Source organism: Aythya fuligula, chromosome Z (genome assembly GCF_009819795.1).
Source record: "Aythya fuligula isolate bAytFul2 chromosome Z, bAytFul2.pri, whole genome shotgun sequence".
Lineage (NCBI taxonomy): Eukaryota > Metazoa > Chordata > Aves > Anseriformes > Anatidae > Aythya > Aythya fuligula.
The window spans coordinates 57,678,949-57,694,722 of NC_045593.1; the positions used below are offsets into that span (position 1 = coordinate 57,678,949).

The following is a 15,774-nucleotide window of genomic DNA, read 5'->3' on the forward strand; positions in this document are numbered from 1 at the left end:
AATGGGCAAGTCACATGTGCTTTTTCTTGTGTTTTTTGTTTGTTTGCTTCTTTTTTTTTTTTTTTTTTTCTTTTTTTTAATTTTAGTTACCCTGTTTGCATCTTACAAGTTCTCACACATTTCTGACAGGAAATTTCCACTCATCGAGTTCTCTATCGCATTGCAAAGAGATGAATACACCCTAAGCACACATTGGTTTTTCGTTTTGCTTTCCTGCAATTCACAATATCTATCTGTTCCTTCCAACACAAATATATTCCCACATTTAATCAAAAATAATTGGAAGAAGAAAGTCGAGCACTGAAAGCTCAAGCTGTAGTTTGGTTCACACAGCTCACAGATGTGCTAGCATCAGTCCTATTTAGTAGGCTTATACCATCAGGCAGGTTTGTACCATCTCAAACACATTTCTCCCCTTTGAAAGCACAACCCCTAATGCCACAGAAATTTCCTACTTTCTGTAACAGGAAAGCCTTCATATTGCTACAGAAAGTAGGAAGGACTTAGGACATAAAATCTTGCAGAAGGTGGGTTCTCTCTCTTCCATGTGACTGAAATCATTCTAACAGAAAGGAGGCCGAGCAAGCAGTCTTCTTCCCTTAGGCACAGGAATTACTAATTATTTTTCAAATACGTTATCAGCAATCAGAAGGTAACATCAAGTGGAAAAATCACTCTCCCACTAGAGCAATCATGACTGGCAAAGCAGCAACAGTCTCTAGTAATTAATGATATCCACCATTCCCATCTCAATCACAGAAAGCCTAGCATTTTTTCTAATGCTTGGTTAGCATCTCCAAAATGGGCTGCTGTCCTCCCAAAACAGCTGCTATACTCCCCAGTCTTTTCTGGCTGCAAAATCCCAGGAACATCCTGTTGCATTAGAAACTCAGGGGAGACTTGTCATGCTCCCATAGAGTCCTGATAAAAAAAGCTTTTTCACTAACTGATTCTCACTGAGTCTGACCTGGACAAGAATTCATAGGATCTTTTCTGTTGACAGAAACTGGTCAGTACCCTGAGCAAAAAACAGAGCCCATGGTCAACAGGGAAAACACCACAGAATAATAACAAAGTCTAACATTTCTGCTAGCAGACAACTATGTCCAGACATACCATTAAGAAACAGCCCTTGCACAAAGCAAAACTCACTAACAAATATTTTCCATGTTTTAAAATAGTTGTTGTGGGTGTCAAGCTGATATAAGACACAAAGTGGCTGCAATCTATGGGTGATTACAAGTTTTATGAAATGTCTTCAGGTTACATACTAAGTTTCACAAATTATGTCTCCACTGCTAAGAAGTGATAACTTTTTATATGTTATTCAAAAGATGCTAGCTTTTTTTTTCTTTTTTTTTTTTTTTTCCACATTTCTCTCCTACCATTACTTGCTAAGGTGAATCTCACACCACAAGACTATCACCGCTCACGTTAACAGTTGCTATAATAGAATGTGAATCATCTTCATGGTCTACACAGTGCACGCAACGTACTCTGGAGGGCAGAACAGTTAGCTGAACCATGAGAGCACTCTAGGAGGTTGCTAGCTACATTTGAAGTTAGTCCTGATAAGTCTGTAAGTATAAAAATATTTACGGCTAAGATGTTCCTCACTGCTGAGACACAGAAGAAAGGTCTCCTTTCTTCCAAAAAAAGAGCAAATCTCCTGTAAAAGTGAAAGAAGAATTAATGTTGTTTAGTCAGTGCCTAGTGTGGAACATATTTCACAAGGAAGGGTTCCTCAAGTAAAATCACACCAAAAGTTCCCTCCCTCACAGATAAATACCGTAACTGAATATGCTACATATGTTAGCAAATAAAACAGGACTGGCTGATAGCCCTGATTCCATTTATTTACTGTATTCCAAATTTTGTCCCTATCTCACATTAATCTAAAATATTTTACTGGTTCAGTGAAAACACAGGCTCTCTGCCCCATTAATGATGATTGTTATTTCATCTCTAAATAACTTCAGCTTTATGCTCTCTTGTTTCAGAGAAAATCTTTACACTGATGGAACCTTTGCTGCTTAAACCAATGTTCAGGATATATGTTTTTCTTCTCTGAACTACTGAGACAGAAAGCATCCTTCACTGTACCATTTTTAAAAAGCACCATGTAATCACATCATAGGCTTCTTCAGAATACATTAATTATTTATAAAATAAAATAACTTTCCCACCCTCCAACAGGAAGGAAAAGAGTATTGTTTTTGAAACTCATGTTTTTGGTGGACTGAGATGATACTCATGTAGGCACAGGCTTAAAAAAATAAAATAAAATCTAAGTCCTCTCTACTGTTTGCCCCTTTTTCTAAATAATATATTTTGCTTCCATAACCGGTGAAAAATGAGCATAACTAAAGCTTCATTTTCTCTCTTAATTTCACTCAATAATCTGTTGTATTATTTTTACTTGTTTGTTTGACTTGAGCAGCAAGGTGTATTTGTTTTAAATGGTTCTCAAATAAGATAATTTAAAAAAAAAATGGAAGAGAGGAATGACTGAGAAGAATTATTACCTGTATCTACTTACAGTCTCTCAGTGGGTTCCAGATCAGTTTACTTCATAAGTAAACCAATGTGATATTTTCCTCTAATTGTCAGAATTATAACGTGTGATTTGAAATTTCAACAGTGTTCTTCTGAAGTTCTCACTATTTCTCCAACTTAAACTGTCAGTTACATGCATATAATTTTTAAATATTGTTATTGGTATACAAAACATGCATATCTTTCTCAGGCTACCTTTGGAGCAGAACTTGACCATTACCTCACGACCAATATAGGTTACATCAACCAGACATTTTTGGGAAAAACTCCAGTCCTGAGGCCTGGGATCACACCTCAGCTGCATTTTAGGGTGACTGCCAGAAACTCCACCAACAGGAACCCTAAGCACCTGAGAAGCAGTGAGGTGTCCAAGGGTTCCTTAGTCCAGGGGATAGAGACACCACAGGGCACCACAGAGCTCTTGACAGACAGCTGAGGCACAGCTACAGGCTCCAGATTACCAAGATGAGCAAAACTCACTGCCTATTCACCTTACTTTTTCCATCCTTGACTCTGTTCCTCTGCTGTCCCAGTGGGGATACCTTTCTTCCATCACAGCACAAGACTTCCAGAATGGGAAGTATTCCACTTGCTCTTTTTACTACCCTTTACACATTAGTAATTTCTGTTCTAATCTATGTTCTACCTGTTTTAGAATTAGAACATAAATGGTAGTCATAAAAAAAAAAAAACACTTCAAGTTTTTCATTCAGAGAAGCCCTGCTTTTGTAAATGGAAACACTGCCTGCTTAAGGGGTTCGCCAAGATGTCATTAATTTAAAAAAAAAAAAAAAAAAAAAAAAAAAGTAGAAAGAAAAAAATAGAAAGAGAAAAGACATAGAAAAAGACATTGAAACTACATCTTAATTAGCTCAAATTCCTATTCATCATCCTAATACCCCAAAAATCAAGTCTACTCAGCTAACCAATTGGAACTAAAAATGTCTCTTTTCTACCATGTCTCACTCCTAGCCCTTCACACTGCTGACCCCTGCCCCACGCACTTCTCCCACTGGCCACCTTACTGATCAAGACAAGGAAGGTATGATGACAACACGAGAAGGCTTCTGCTTTCTCTCCCCTCAGGTCCCAGTGTGGATAGACCCACTCTATTACAACGCATCAGAACTACCGCCGTAATTCTTCTGCTGTGTTCCTACCCTCAGCATAAGTCAAAGGCTTTCACATCTTTGACTCCAAGAGAAATGAAAACTGCATGAGATGTCGGTGTTGCCAGTGTCTGACCTTGTGAGTTAGACCAGATGCTCGTGAGGCTGAATTCACAGCACCTGATGTCTGAGCTTTTGATGGCTACATCTAAGTCATCTACCTCAGCGCTCTTTGTAGTTAGGGAAGAAAATTAGGTACTTTCAGATCACTCCCATCTGCCCTATTTTAGGCGTTTAGGATGAGAGAAAATCATGTCCTAGAAGTGCCAGTTTCTCACCACTAACTGCAAAAGGGTTCTATACAGCACACATAATGCAGACACTGTCCTCAAGGTCTTATTGACACAGCCATCTGAAAACATTTTATTCGCTCTTATAAAGGATGACTTTACTTTGGTGTCCACTATCATCTAGTTGCATTTAACATTGCACCCTAAGTAAGTACAGTCATAAAACATCCACCTTCAACTGTAAATCAAATTACTGTTTTCTAGACCACACAAATTATAGGCAATAGTAATACAAAATGAGCTGTGTGTTATTTAAGAAACTTACCTTATCTCCAGTACTAAAGAAGAATTGATTTTCCAACCTTCTACAGAATGCTGGAAGATAGCAGAGCCACCCTTTCGGATTATTTTATCAGAGCTATTGATCATTGATCTACTCAAACTCAGCTCACCATCTCTGCAATGCAATACAGATAAAACACAGTTAAGGTTAACTTTGGTTTTAAGTAATTTACTTCACAATCACCAGTGATATTTTCATTTATTCACAACAAACAGAAGCAATTATCTCCCCTTCTTGCATATTCTGCTTGCTAGAGCAAATAAGCTGTACCTACAAGAAATCTATGGGACATCTGTAACTAATATTTGTATATGCAATTTAAGAGCCTTAATATGTTTTAATTTGTAATGAAACAGACCTGAAGAAAAACAAAAACAAAAACAACACATAAGCTCCAAATTGTGAAACTGGACTGAATTTCAGCATGTATGTAGGGCAGATTCTGCACTTCTGCATTCCAAATTTCCAGTGTTAAACTAAGAATTAAGTGTTAACTTTCAATCCTTCCCCCAGCAATTGGTCATGTTATATACAATTGCCGAGGAGCCTCCCTTTCCTTTCTGTTGATACTAACAGACTTTAATGCACGGGAATCTGGAGTTTAATGACATAAAGCCCACAAAATTACCCTATGATGCCATTAAACTTCTGTATGCACATACCCAAACAACCTCAATTGCGTTAGTCTTCTCTTCACCAATCTCATCATACTCGTAAATTTTGATAGTTACTTTAAAAAATAAAAAATGTAGCAAGCTATTGCTGATGACCACTGAACATCTGATGGAGTAGCAAAAATGTTACCAGTTACAAGATATCCGGCAACAGGGTCACACAGATGTAGCAGAGACTCTAAAACACCGCAAGACATAAGGTCTATAATTTCTTTTTATCTCCATATATTTTCATCATCTTCCACACTGTTTCATTTTAGGCAACATTTAATTGAGTTCAAAAACAGCTATTATGTATACTTACATAAAATGTTTTGTAATAAATATATCAGATACCCTAAATGTAACATTCTACCATGTACAATGTCTTGCACTTGAGAAGGACTATGTATCTCGATATACAGAAATCTCTTTATCTGTTAAATAAGCATTGTCTCAAATACCATCAATAATAAAAACTTTGCTTGCAAACAAAACTTCTGACCGCCAACCATTCAATAACAAAATGTAAGATAAAAGATGTGAGACTGTTAGCCATCTATAGAATCACCGTTTTCATATGGCCTTAAGTTCATAAAACAATTGGATCCTGGGCCTTAATGGAAGCTACAGCTACATTACTGCAGTACATATCTGTTCTAAGTACTAGTATTTAGCAAATTATATAGCAGACCGAACTTGAACTTCAATGGGACATTTATTAAGCTAACTTGGCAAAACTTGTAACAGGTTGTCGTTTGTAAAAACTGCTATGACTGCAAAAAGCCACTGTAACTAATAAACCAGTATTTCACACTTCATCAAAAACAGCCCAGCATCACTTGCACTGCTCTCCCTCCCTCATCCCCACTATGCCAACAATCTGCAGCGCTGACACGCACTGACTCATAGGTAAGAGTGCCACCTACCGAAAAACCTACCACTATAAGCAATTCTGTACGTACAAGATGTGTATGCAAATCGTCCTAATCACACTAACTTAACAGATGGAAGAATGATGCGCAATGCTCTAAATTCAATAATCAGAATGTAAGTATTATTATTATTGTTGTTGTTGTTGTTGTTGCTGTTATCTTTTATTTTTCTGTTCATTAAAATTTTCCATAATGGCTGTGGATGTATTTTCCTGCAGTAAGACAAAATGTTTACACCTAGAGAAAAATTACCAAAATACATCCTGGTAAAGTGCACAGTCTGGAAGTATTTCAGAGATGTCTCCTGTTTATGCTGCCTTAAACCTTATCCAGTAGACACTTTAACAGACATAGGTGACACAATGTAACAACAAATGACGCAGACAACACATGAAGTACGACAGCATCTGAAATGTGGTTGTCTTCTACACTCACATTAACATGTGCAGCAAGCTATACATGTATGGTACGGTAACACAATGTTGAATTACATTCTCATGAGCCAAAATAAGGTCCTAGGCACTTTGTGTTAAAGTTTAAATATGAATACAAACGTGCTCACTTTCCTCCTTTTTACTTATTAGTAGTTTCATTTAATTTTAACTTAAAATAATATTGAATAGACTAATGCATAAAAAGCTCTATTTACTCCAGAAAATTTTTCACTGTGTAAAAAGTTGTGCAATAAATTTGGGCTTCATTTTGTCTTCCAGAATCACAGCAAATCCTCTCTGGTGGATGTTAATGAAACAACTGCTGTAGAATGATGGCAACTTCTGGCAGATGGTGTCAACCCTGACTGAATTACCTTGCTTTGGTGACCAATCAGACCAATACAATAAGACTCTCTCTTCTCCTTAATACAGCTCATTAAATATAAATAACTGCCTTAAAGTTTTAAAATGCATATTCTAAATCAGAATAAGTTAACACAGTTTAAAAAACGCTGCTTCCATATAATGCATGTGTTTCATTACTTGCGTAACCTTTAAAAGGGCATTACTGACTAGTTGAAGAATGGCATGCTCTTGCAATTATTGTCCTTGCAAGTTTTTCTGTGAAAATACTGCTGATTTAAGGTGTATCACCGTATACTCAGGAATCACACAACAGTACATTTTAGAACACCTGGGATTCACCTGCATTGTCACCAATAACCCCAACCTTGGGACACCTTGCACCTTCAGAGTGCTGTGCTACTGGTACTTCTGGAAGTAAAACATCCCAAGGAAAAATCACTTTGTTTTCTCATGTGGCCAGTCAAAAATAACCAAGCATTCCTGTGAGCTCTTCCTTCGGGAGAAGGGCAAGTGTAACATCGACAGCAGTGGCAGATGGTAGCAGTACACTTGCCTTTTGTTTTCTGCCTCCTACAGTAAGGGATGGGACAATGGGATGGGAAAAGAGACCATACTGCAACGTCCTCAGCCAAAGCAAGCAGCCCTGTTCTGCACAAGAAGTCTTACCAAAGTAGGCATAGCACTAAACATCTGGGCACAAGTACATTACGGCTCTATCTTAAACTGCTGTTAAAAACATACATACCTATAACTAAATACACCTATTTTCTTTCATTTAATATTAAGGCATCAGGTCTCTTTAGTACCTTTTAAATCACATCAAATTAAATGTAGCATAAGACGTAGGGGGCTTTTTATGCAAATATGTATGGATTCTACCTAGTGACTAATTTCTGAATCATTTTAGCAACTACCTCTAGTTTGACAGGAAGGAGTAGGTACTAAGAAACATGGGTATCTCTGGTTAATGCTGATTCTCCCTCACAGATTCATTCTCACATGTATTTTTGTGCACCTATAAACCGAACATTTTACATGTTTGTACATCTTGCAAGTATGTGGATACCACAGCACTGCAGAAGAAACTGGGCTTCCACCCAAGCTTAAGAATAGGGAAAGTTACCAGCAAGTTATGAAAACCTTTAACGCCAAGGGAAGCAAGCACCACATCAATAATTGTACACACAGAGAGACACAACCAGCCTGCTGCTCTGGGGGGGCACTGGGCCATTGTCCCCAGATGTGTCCAGCTGTGTCCAGCTGTGCCCACATCCCCCTCCCACACCGTTGTGCCTGTACAAGGAGCAGGGAACAGGGACACACCTACTGCTTTATTTCTGAGGACCATGGTGCCAAAGGGGTGTGTGCGGGGGGATAAGGAAGCTGGGGTTGCCCCAGCTTCTTCTCCTGGGCACTTACAACCCCTTTATTCCTTCTCGTCAAATTAAGGTAAGGGCTTACATCAAAGGACAAAAACCCGCGGTGAACGCATCTCCCCGCAGCAGCAGCATCTCCCCGCAAGCAAATGCAAAGCGTGAGACCCCTCCCCGCCTTTGCCAAGGCTCGCTATGCTGCCACAGAATTTATGCATCCTTCCTACCAAAACAAAAAATCACATCTCCCAGAGAAGAAAGACCCTTGGCTAAAAATTCAACTTCTTTACAGGATAGCTGTAAGTTGGGATAAAAGGGAGAAAACACAAGCATGCACGTACGCAGACGCGATGAGGAACAAAGAAACAGAAAGCTGAGGTGCAAACAGAGAACGGCAAGGGACTTTTCGCCTTTTCTTTTCAGCCGAAGACGAGCAGGAGGCGGGGCGGGGGAACCACAACCCAGGGTCTCGGCGTGGGAGCGGGGCTTCCAGCAGAGGGGTCCCAGGAGCCGAGGGGATGCCCCCAGGAGCGCCCAAGTTACGCGCGGCTCCCAGGCAAACTTCGGGGAGGGAGGCGCTCGCCTCGGGAGGGCTCCAAGGGGCTGCAAACGGGACCCGGCGGCCGCAGCCCTCAGCCCACCACCACCTCCCCTCCCGGCCGTCGGGGAGCAGCCGCGGCCAGGTAAGCACCCTCCGGGCTGCCCCCCGGCCACCCCCCGTCCACCTCGCCCCCGGCCCAGCGGCGGCAGCACCGCGGGTCTGCGGTGGGCGGCCGGGGGGCGCCGGGGGAGGACCCAAGGCAGCGACACCGCCCCGCCGCCCCCTCGGGGACCGCATTTACCCGGCGAGCGGTGCCTCCTGGCGCTCCTCGGTCCGCGCTATTTCTTTCGTCTTGTAGAAGATGAGGAGGAGACTTATGGTGCACACAGTCCACCTCTTCCTGACTGAACGCATGTCTTCTGCGAAGCGCGGTCCCCCTCCCCCTTTTTCCTTTGTTTGTCAGGGGTGTGCGGAAAACAACTCCACGCGCGGCACAATTTGACAAAAAGACAGTAATATTTTTCTTTTCAGAAAAATTAAAAAAAAAAAAAAAAAGAAAATAATAATAATAAAAAGAAAAAGACAAAACGCAGGCGGGATCAGACGCCGGGGGTTGTTTGGCGTTTAGTTTGTCTTTTCTTTCCCCCTTCCCTCCCCTGCCCGCCAGCCAAGCTGGCAGGCGGCGGCTCGCTTCCCTCGGCCCGGTGGGGACAAGTCCGTGTGCCACCTCTCCGCTCCTCCTCCTCCTCCTCCTCCTCTTCTTCTTCTTCCTCCTCCTCTTCTTTCTCTTCCTCCTCCTCCTCGCTCGGCTCCGGCTCCGCAGCGGCCCCGCTACGATCGCGGCGGCGGCCCGGGGGCGACGCTGGCGCCTCCCTCCCCGCGGCGGGGCGGTGGCGGCGGGCGGAGCGCGACCAATGGGCGCCGCACGGGGGCGGGCACCCAGCGCCGCCGGCGGGACACGGCAGGGGGGCACCCACACCACGGACCCCACACCTCAGACCCCACACCCTGGACCCCAGACTCAGACCCTGGACCCCGGCTCCCGAAGGTGGCGCCGCGGGATTGGGACCTGGGGGGGTCTCGGCTCACGGGGAGCATCCCCCGGGACCGGGCCGGCCGCCCGCCCCCACCTCTCCCGCCGTAGCCCCTCTGTATTTGGGAGGGAACGACTTTCTGCCCTGGAGCGCGTTGCACCCCGTCCGCCGCTGTGTTTCGGAAAGTTTCAGCACAACCGCCGCCGCCGCTCGCGATGCAATCGCAAAGAAAGTGTACGCTTCCTTTTCTCCTGAGGATGGGGGTTTTGTGTTCTGCTGCTGTTTTGCTCTGGGTTTCTTTGTTTCTTTTTTTAACTCCTCTCTCCCGATGCACGCGGGAGGTTTTTCCCAGCCTCGCAGCACCAGGACGGGCTGCGGCGTGGGCAGGAGGATAGGGGAGGCGTGCAGCAGTGACCGTGGAGGCTGGTCCGGGAGCCTGGCCCCCTGCGCCCCGGCGACCCTTTTCAGACCATTTTCAGCCATCATCCACATTGTTGTGACTTGCCAGCTTTTGCTGGGACGATTTCTCTGAAACTCAACCCCTCAAAAAAAAAAAAAAAAAAAAAAAAAAAAAAGGACTTTCAAATGCATAATGCAACGTGAAAGAGAAATCGTGAGCTATATCCCCTTTTTCTCAGTATCATTTCACCCTTTTAAAAGTGACTGGGCTGTCCTGCACCATCCTTATTCGGTGTGACAGGGATCTGCCTACAGCACTTAAGTCTGCATTTATGGAGCAAGCTTCAATAGAAACATTCACTCTTCTCCCACAAGGATCCAGGAAGGTTTTGTGACAAATATAGTGTGACCCTTCTCCTCTTAACTTAAGGGAGCTACCCACATGTGGGATGACAGAACCTTCCCTGTGTGTATGTAGTCTGAAATGCTGTCTCCAGAACTGTTTAAGATCAGATATTTCACAGCAAGAAGCAAGCAAATTTGGAGATTAGTAGGGATTTTTCTTACCCAAGAGAATATTCACTCACAGGCATTTAAAGTGAAGAAATGTTTTGGGAAGTCCTTGAGAATGTCAGGGCTGGTAGTAGTTTTGATGCCTTAAAAATCAATTTCTTTAGTATGAAAGGTTTAATTCAGCTTCAGTGGAAAGGAAACTTTGCAACTTCCTTTCATACAAGCCAGATGAAGCTATGTTTTCTGTGCTCTTCTCTGCTGTAGCTCTGATAACCTAGTCTCAGAAAGTGACCTCAACAGCATTAGCAGCAAAAGGAGGAAAAACCCTTTCTATCTTTTAGTAGTGTGAACTTCAAATTTCACTTGGTATGATTGGCATTAGAAAATTTCTAGAAAAACAAATAGGTTCAATGCAAAATCCTATCTTGACACAGTTGTAAAAACTGTATCTCTTGTTAGGCATGAAAGCTAGGGTTACATCAGTCCTGTCAGCCTTGTTGAATACTTGTAATACTCTTTTTCATACTTTACATTATTTTTACATTGTTTTTGTAGTTAGATTGGCTCATCAGCAACAGATACCACAATGCATACAGAAGATCCCAAATTCTCTCATCTTCAGCGGTGGTTTTACTCAGTACCACAACCACCAATGGCAGCTTACAATATCACCATTAGCCACAGCCATTCTTGGTTTTGTGCCAGGCCATGTGCATATTCAGAAAGTAACATGCCTTCTGCTTCCATGCTTTCAGCTGCACATTCTGCCCCCTTAAGGTTAAGACCTGGCTCCCCTGACTTCACCCCACACTGATCTTCACCCCACACAAAGGTTGGCCTACTTGCGTCCAAGAGGATTTAAAACTAATGGGGATGGGTGCCACGAGGAAAATCTCTGATCAGCAGTGCACTTTTCTGTCTGCGCTTCACCTGCTTGCAACCAGCCTTCCTATAACCCATCTCCACCATTTGAAGAGGCCAAAAATGTTGACTTCAGACTGACTCTACATCCAGGGAGCCACAACAGTCTCATCCAGGAAAGAGGACTGTTTTTTTAATTGTGGTTTTGGTATGTTCTCTTGCTCTTTTTGTTGTTGTTGTTGTTGTTGTTGTTGTTGTATGTTTTATTTATTTATTTACTTACTAATATATATGTGCTTTTAAATACCATTATGAGTACTGTGTGATCCTCCCAGCACTCCTGAGGAATCTGTCTAATATTCTGGCTATAAGCCATGAACCATCAAGTATCCAATACTTTTATTCACTTATTAAAAGGTAAAACTATTTGTTTATACTTTAGTGAGAATAGATATTGAGAAAAAAAAAAAAAAAAAAAACTTTCACAGAATTACAGAATGGCTGGGGTTAGAAGGGACCTCTGAAGATCATCTAGTCCAACCCCACTGCTGACCAGGATCACCTAGAGCACGTTGTGTGGGATGGCATCCAGGCAGGTTGTGAAGAGAAGAGAAGGCAGGTTGTGAACAGAAGGTTATCCTTCCCTCCAGAGAAGGAGACTTCACAGCCTCTGTTGCCAACCTGTTCCAGTGCTCTGTCACTCTCACAGTAAAGAAATGTCCCCTCATATTCAGCTGGAACCTCCTGTGCTTCAGTTTTTGCCCATTGCTTCTTGTCCTCTCACTGGATACAACTGAAAAGAATCTGGTTCCATCCTCTTGACACCCTCCCTCCAGATATTTATTGATGAGATCTTCCATCAGTCTTTCCCAAGGCATACTTTAATAATGAGTTCTGTAAGTATGATGAATAACTTTTTGATATAGGTGCTAAGGGAGATGACAAGGAAGGATGCCCTCCTTGCTCTGTTTTTAAACACAGTTAGTTGTTTGTAAGCATAGTGGAATTCATGATTGTTAGCTGTTTTGGCCACAGTGATCATGGAACTGTTGAGTTTAATGTCTTTGACTGTATGAGAAAATTGTCAAAGAGCTACTAGATTTTGGGAGAACAGACTGTAGGTTGCTCAAGAAACTAGTAAGGCCCCCTAAATGTATTCGGGTCTGTAGATGCTGATCACTTTTTAAGAGCACAGGAGTAGGCAATTCCATTGTGTCAGAAGTCAAGCAAATGGGACAGATGGCCAGTTGCCTGAATGGGATCTCATCCTGGAATGCTGGGTGGAAAAATGTATTGGGTTTATGTGGCAAGGCTTTGGTACTGGGAAGTTCCGGGGTGGCCTCTGTGAAAAGAATCCAGAAGCTGCCCCATATTAGATAAGGGCCAGTTGCAGCCAGTTCCAACGGGGACCTGCTGCTGCTTTGAGCAGGATAAATAAGTGATGTTGTTTGTGCATCTGTGGAAGCAGATTTAAGGGAAAAAAAATAAATATAAAAAAAACCTGCTGGGCAACAGGAGCTGGGAGAGCGAGGTGTGAGTAGTGAGACCCAGCCTTGCAGACCCCCAGGTGAGTGCAGCAGGAGGGCAGGAGGTGCTGCAGGCAGGCAACAGCAGTTCCCCTGCAGCCTGTGCATGGAGAGGCCCCTGGTGGAGCAGGCTGTCCCCCTGCAGCCCATGGGTCCCACATGGAGCAGATCTCCACGCTGCAGCCCCCCCATGGGTGGAGGAGCCCCCGGTGGAGCAGGTGGATGTGGCCTGGAGGAGGCTGCAGCCCATGGAGAGCCCCTGCAGGAGCAGGCCCTGGGCTGGAGCTGCAGCCCGTGGAGAGGAGCCCACGAAGGAGCAGGGGATCTGGGGGGAGCTGCCCCCACAGCTATCTGTGGAGGACCCATGCTGGAGCAAAAAGCTCCTAGGGAATGGACCCCGTGGTACAGAGTCATGTGGAAGCAGTTCATGAAGAGCTGCTGCCTGTGGGCAGCCCCCACAGGCTCAGTTCGGGAAGGACAGCATCCCGTGGGAGGGACCCCATGTGGAGCAGGGGCAGGGAGTGACTGTGAAGGAGCAGTGGAGACCAAGCAGAGACGAAGCACAAGGGATTGACCTCAAGCCCTCTTCCCCCATTCCCCTGTGCTGCCTGAGGGAAGCATTTGGAAGAGGGTGGATGGGGGGAAGATGTTTTTTATTTCTTTCATTTCCCACTTTTCTAGCTTTTTAGTAATTGGCAATACATTATGTAAATCTCGCTATGCTGAGTCTGTTTTACCCATGACTATAATTGTTGAGTGATCTCCCTGTCCTTATCTCAACCCTTGAGCTCTTTTCATCCTGTCTTCTCCCCCTTTCTCTTTGAAGGGAGGGAGTGAAAGAGCAGCTGTGGTGGAGTTTGGCTGCCCATCTGAGTAAAACCACCACAAACAGGAAAGAGTATGAATTTTGAAAGCAAGATCAGGCTGCACAAGAGGACTACAATGATGCTGTTGACATTGTTGGGAGAAAATTTGCAAGGCCAAAGCTAAACGAGAGTTGAAGCTGGCCAGTATGATGGGGGACAACAAAAAATGGCTTTTTTTAAAGTATGTTAGCAGTAAAAGGAGCACCAGAGATAATATTGGTCTGTTATTTGACGAGGTTAGTCATCTCACAAATAGAGATATAGACAAAGCAGAGATGTTTAATTCCTTCTTCACCTCTGTTTTAACATCTATGATGGACCCTGGGATTCCCAGAGCCCTGAGTTGGAGGACTGTGACCACAGGAACAATAAGCTCCCAGCCAACTCTGAACTTGTGTGGGATATGCTGCTCCAGCTGGATGCACGTAAATCCATGGGGCCCACTGGAATTCATCCCACAGCATTGAAAGAGCTGTTTGATGTCATCATGAGACCTTTCTCAATTATAAAGGATAGGCTGCACCGATGGGCTGAGGTCAACTGCATGAAGTTTAACAAGGCCAAGTGCCGGGTCCTGCACCTGGGGTGCAATAACCCCAAGCAGAGCTACAGGCTGGGAGATGAGTGGTTGGAGAGCTGCCAGGCAGAGAAGGACCTGGGAGTGATGGTGGATAGTCGGCTGAATATGAGCCAGCAGTGTGCTCAGGTGGCCAAGAAGGCCAACGGCATCCTGGCTTGTATAAGAAACAGTGTGACCAGCAGGGCTAGGGAGGTGATCGTCCCCCTGTACTCGGCTCTGGTGAGGCCGCACCTCGAGTACTGTGTTCAGTTTTGGGCCCCTCGCTACAAGAAGGACATCGAGGTGCTTGAGCGGGTCCAGAGAAGGGCGACAAAGCTGGTGAGGGGTCTGCAGAACAAGTCCTATGAGGAGCGGCTGAGGGAGCTGGGCTTATTCAGCCTGGAGAAAAGGAGGCTCAGGGGTGACCTTATTGCTCTCTACAGATACCTCAAAGGAGGCTGTAGTGAGGTGGGGGTTGGCCTGTTCTCCCATGTGCCTGGTGACAGGACGAGGGGGAATGGGCTAAAGTTGCACCAGGGGAGTTTTAGGTTAGATGTTAGGAAGAACTTCTTTACTGAAAGGGTTGTGAGGCATTGGAACAGGCTGCCCGGGGAAGTGGTGGAGTCACCATCCCTGGAAGTCTTCAAAAGACGTTTAGATGTAGAGCTTAGGGATATGGTTTAGTGGGGACTGTTAGTGTTAGGTCAGAGGTTGGACTCGATCTTGAGGTCTCTTCCAAGCTAGAAATTCTGTGATTCTGTGATTCTGTGATAATGATCTTGGAAATCTGGAGAGGTCCCAGTTGAATGGAAGTTGACTAATGTAGTCACAGTTTTCAAGAAAGGCAAGAAAGAAGACCCTGGTAATTACAGACTTGTCAGTCTCACTTCAGTGCCCGGTAAAGTGATGGAGAAGATTATTCTGTGAGTTATGGAAAAACACTTGAAAGACAACACAGTCATTGGCCGCAGCCAACACAGGTTCATGAGAGACAAGTACTGTTTAACAATTTAATTTCATTTTATGGTAAGCTGCCCATCTAGTTGACCAAAGGAAACTGGTAAATGCTATCTTTTTGGAATTCAGCAAAATTTTTATACTGTTTCTTACAGTATCCTTCTGGACAAAATGTCTGGCATGCAGCTGGACAAGTGCATAATATGATATGTGAACAATTGGTTGATGGGTTGGGCTCAAAGATTACAGTAAATGAGGTTACATCAGGCTGGCAGCCAGTCATGAATGGGGTTCCCCAGGGTTCCGTTTTGGGGACTGTACTCTTCAATGTTTTTATAAATGATCGGGATACAGGACTAAAATGCATACTCAGTTTGCAGATGATACTAAATTAGGAGGAGCTGTTGACTCCATCAAGGGTAGAGAGGCCTTGCAGAGAGATCTTGACAGTCTAAAGGG

General features: G+C 43.9%; 1 protein-coding gene across 1 annotated transcript in view; it reads right to left on the minus strand.

Annotated features, from left to right (window-relative positions):
• Nucleotides 1–9,030, minus strand: part of ST8SIA4 (ST8 alpha-N-acetyl-neuraminide alpha-2,8-sialyltransferase 4) — a 58,082-nt gene extending 49,052 nt beyond the window's left edge. Inside the window, exons 1-2 of the mRNA XM_032206125.1 lie at nucleotides 8,902–9,030; nucleotides 4,281–4,412 (exon numbers count right to left, since the gene is read on the minus strand). Coding sequence (XP_032062016.1) covers nucleotides 4,281–4,412; nucleotides 8,902–9,014 — 245 coding nt within the window. The 5' untranslated portion in view covers nucleotides 9,015–9,030. The remainder of the gene's footprint in view (nucleotides 1–4,280; nucleotides 4,413–8,901) is intronic.
• Nucleotides 9,031–15,774: the final 6,744 nt, after the last annotated feature.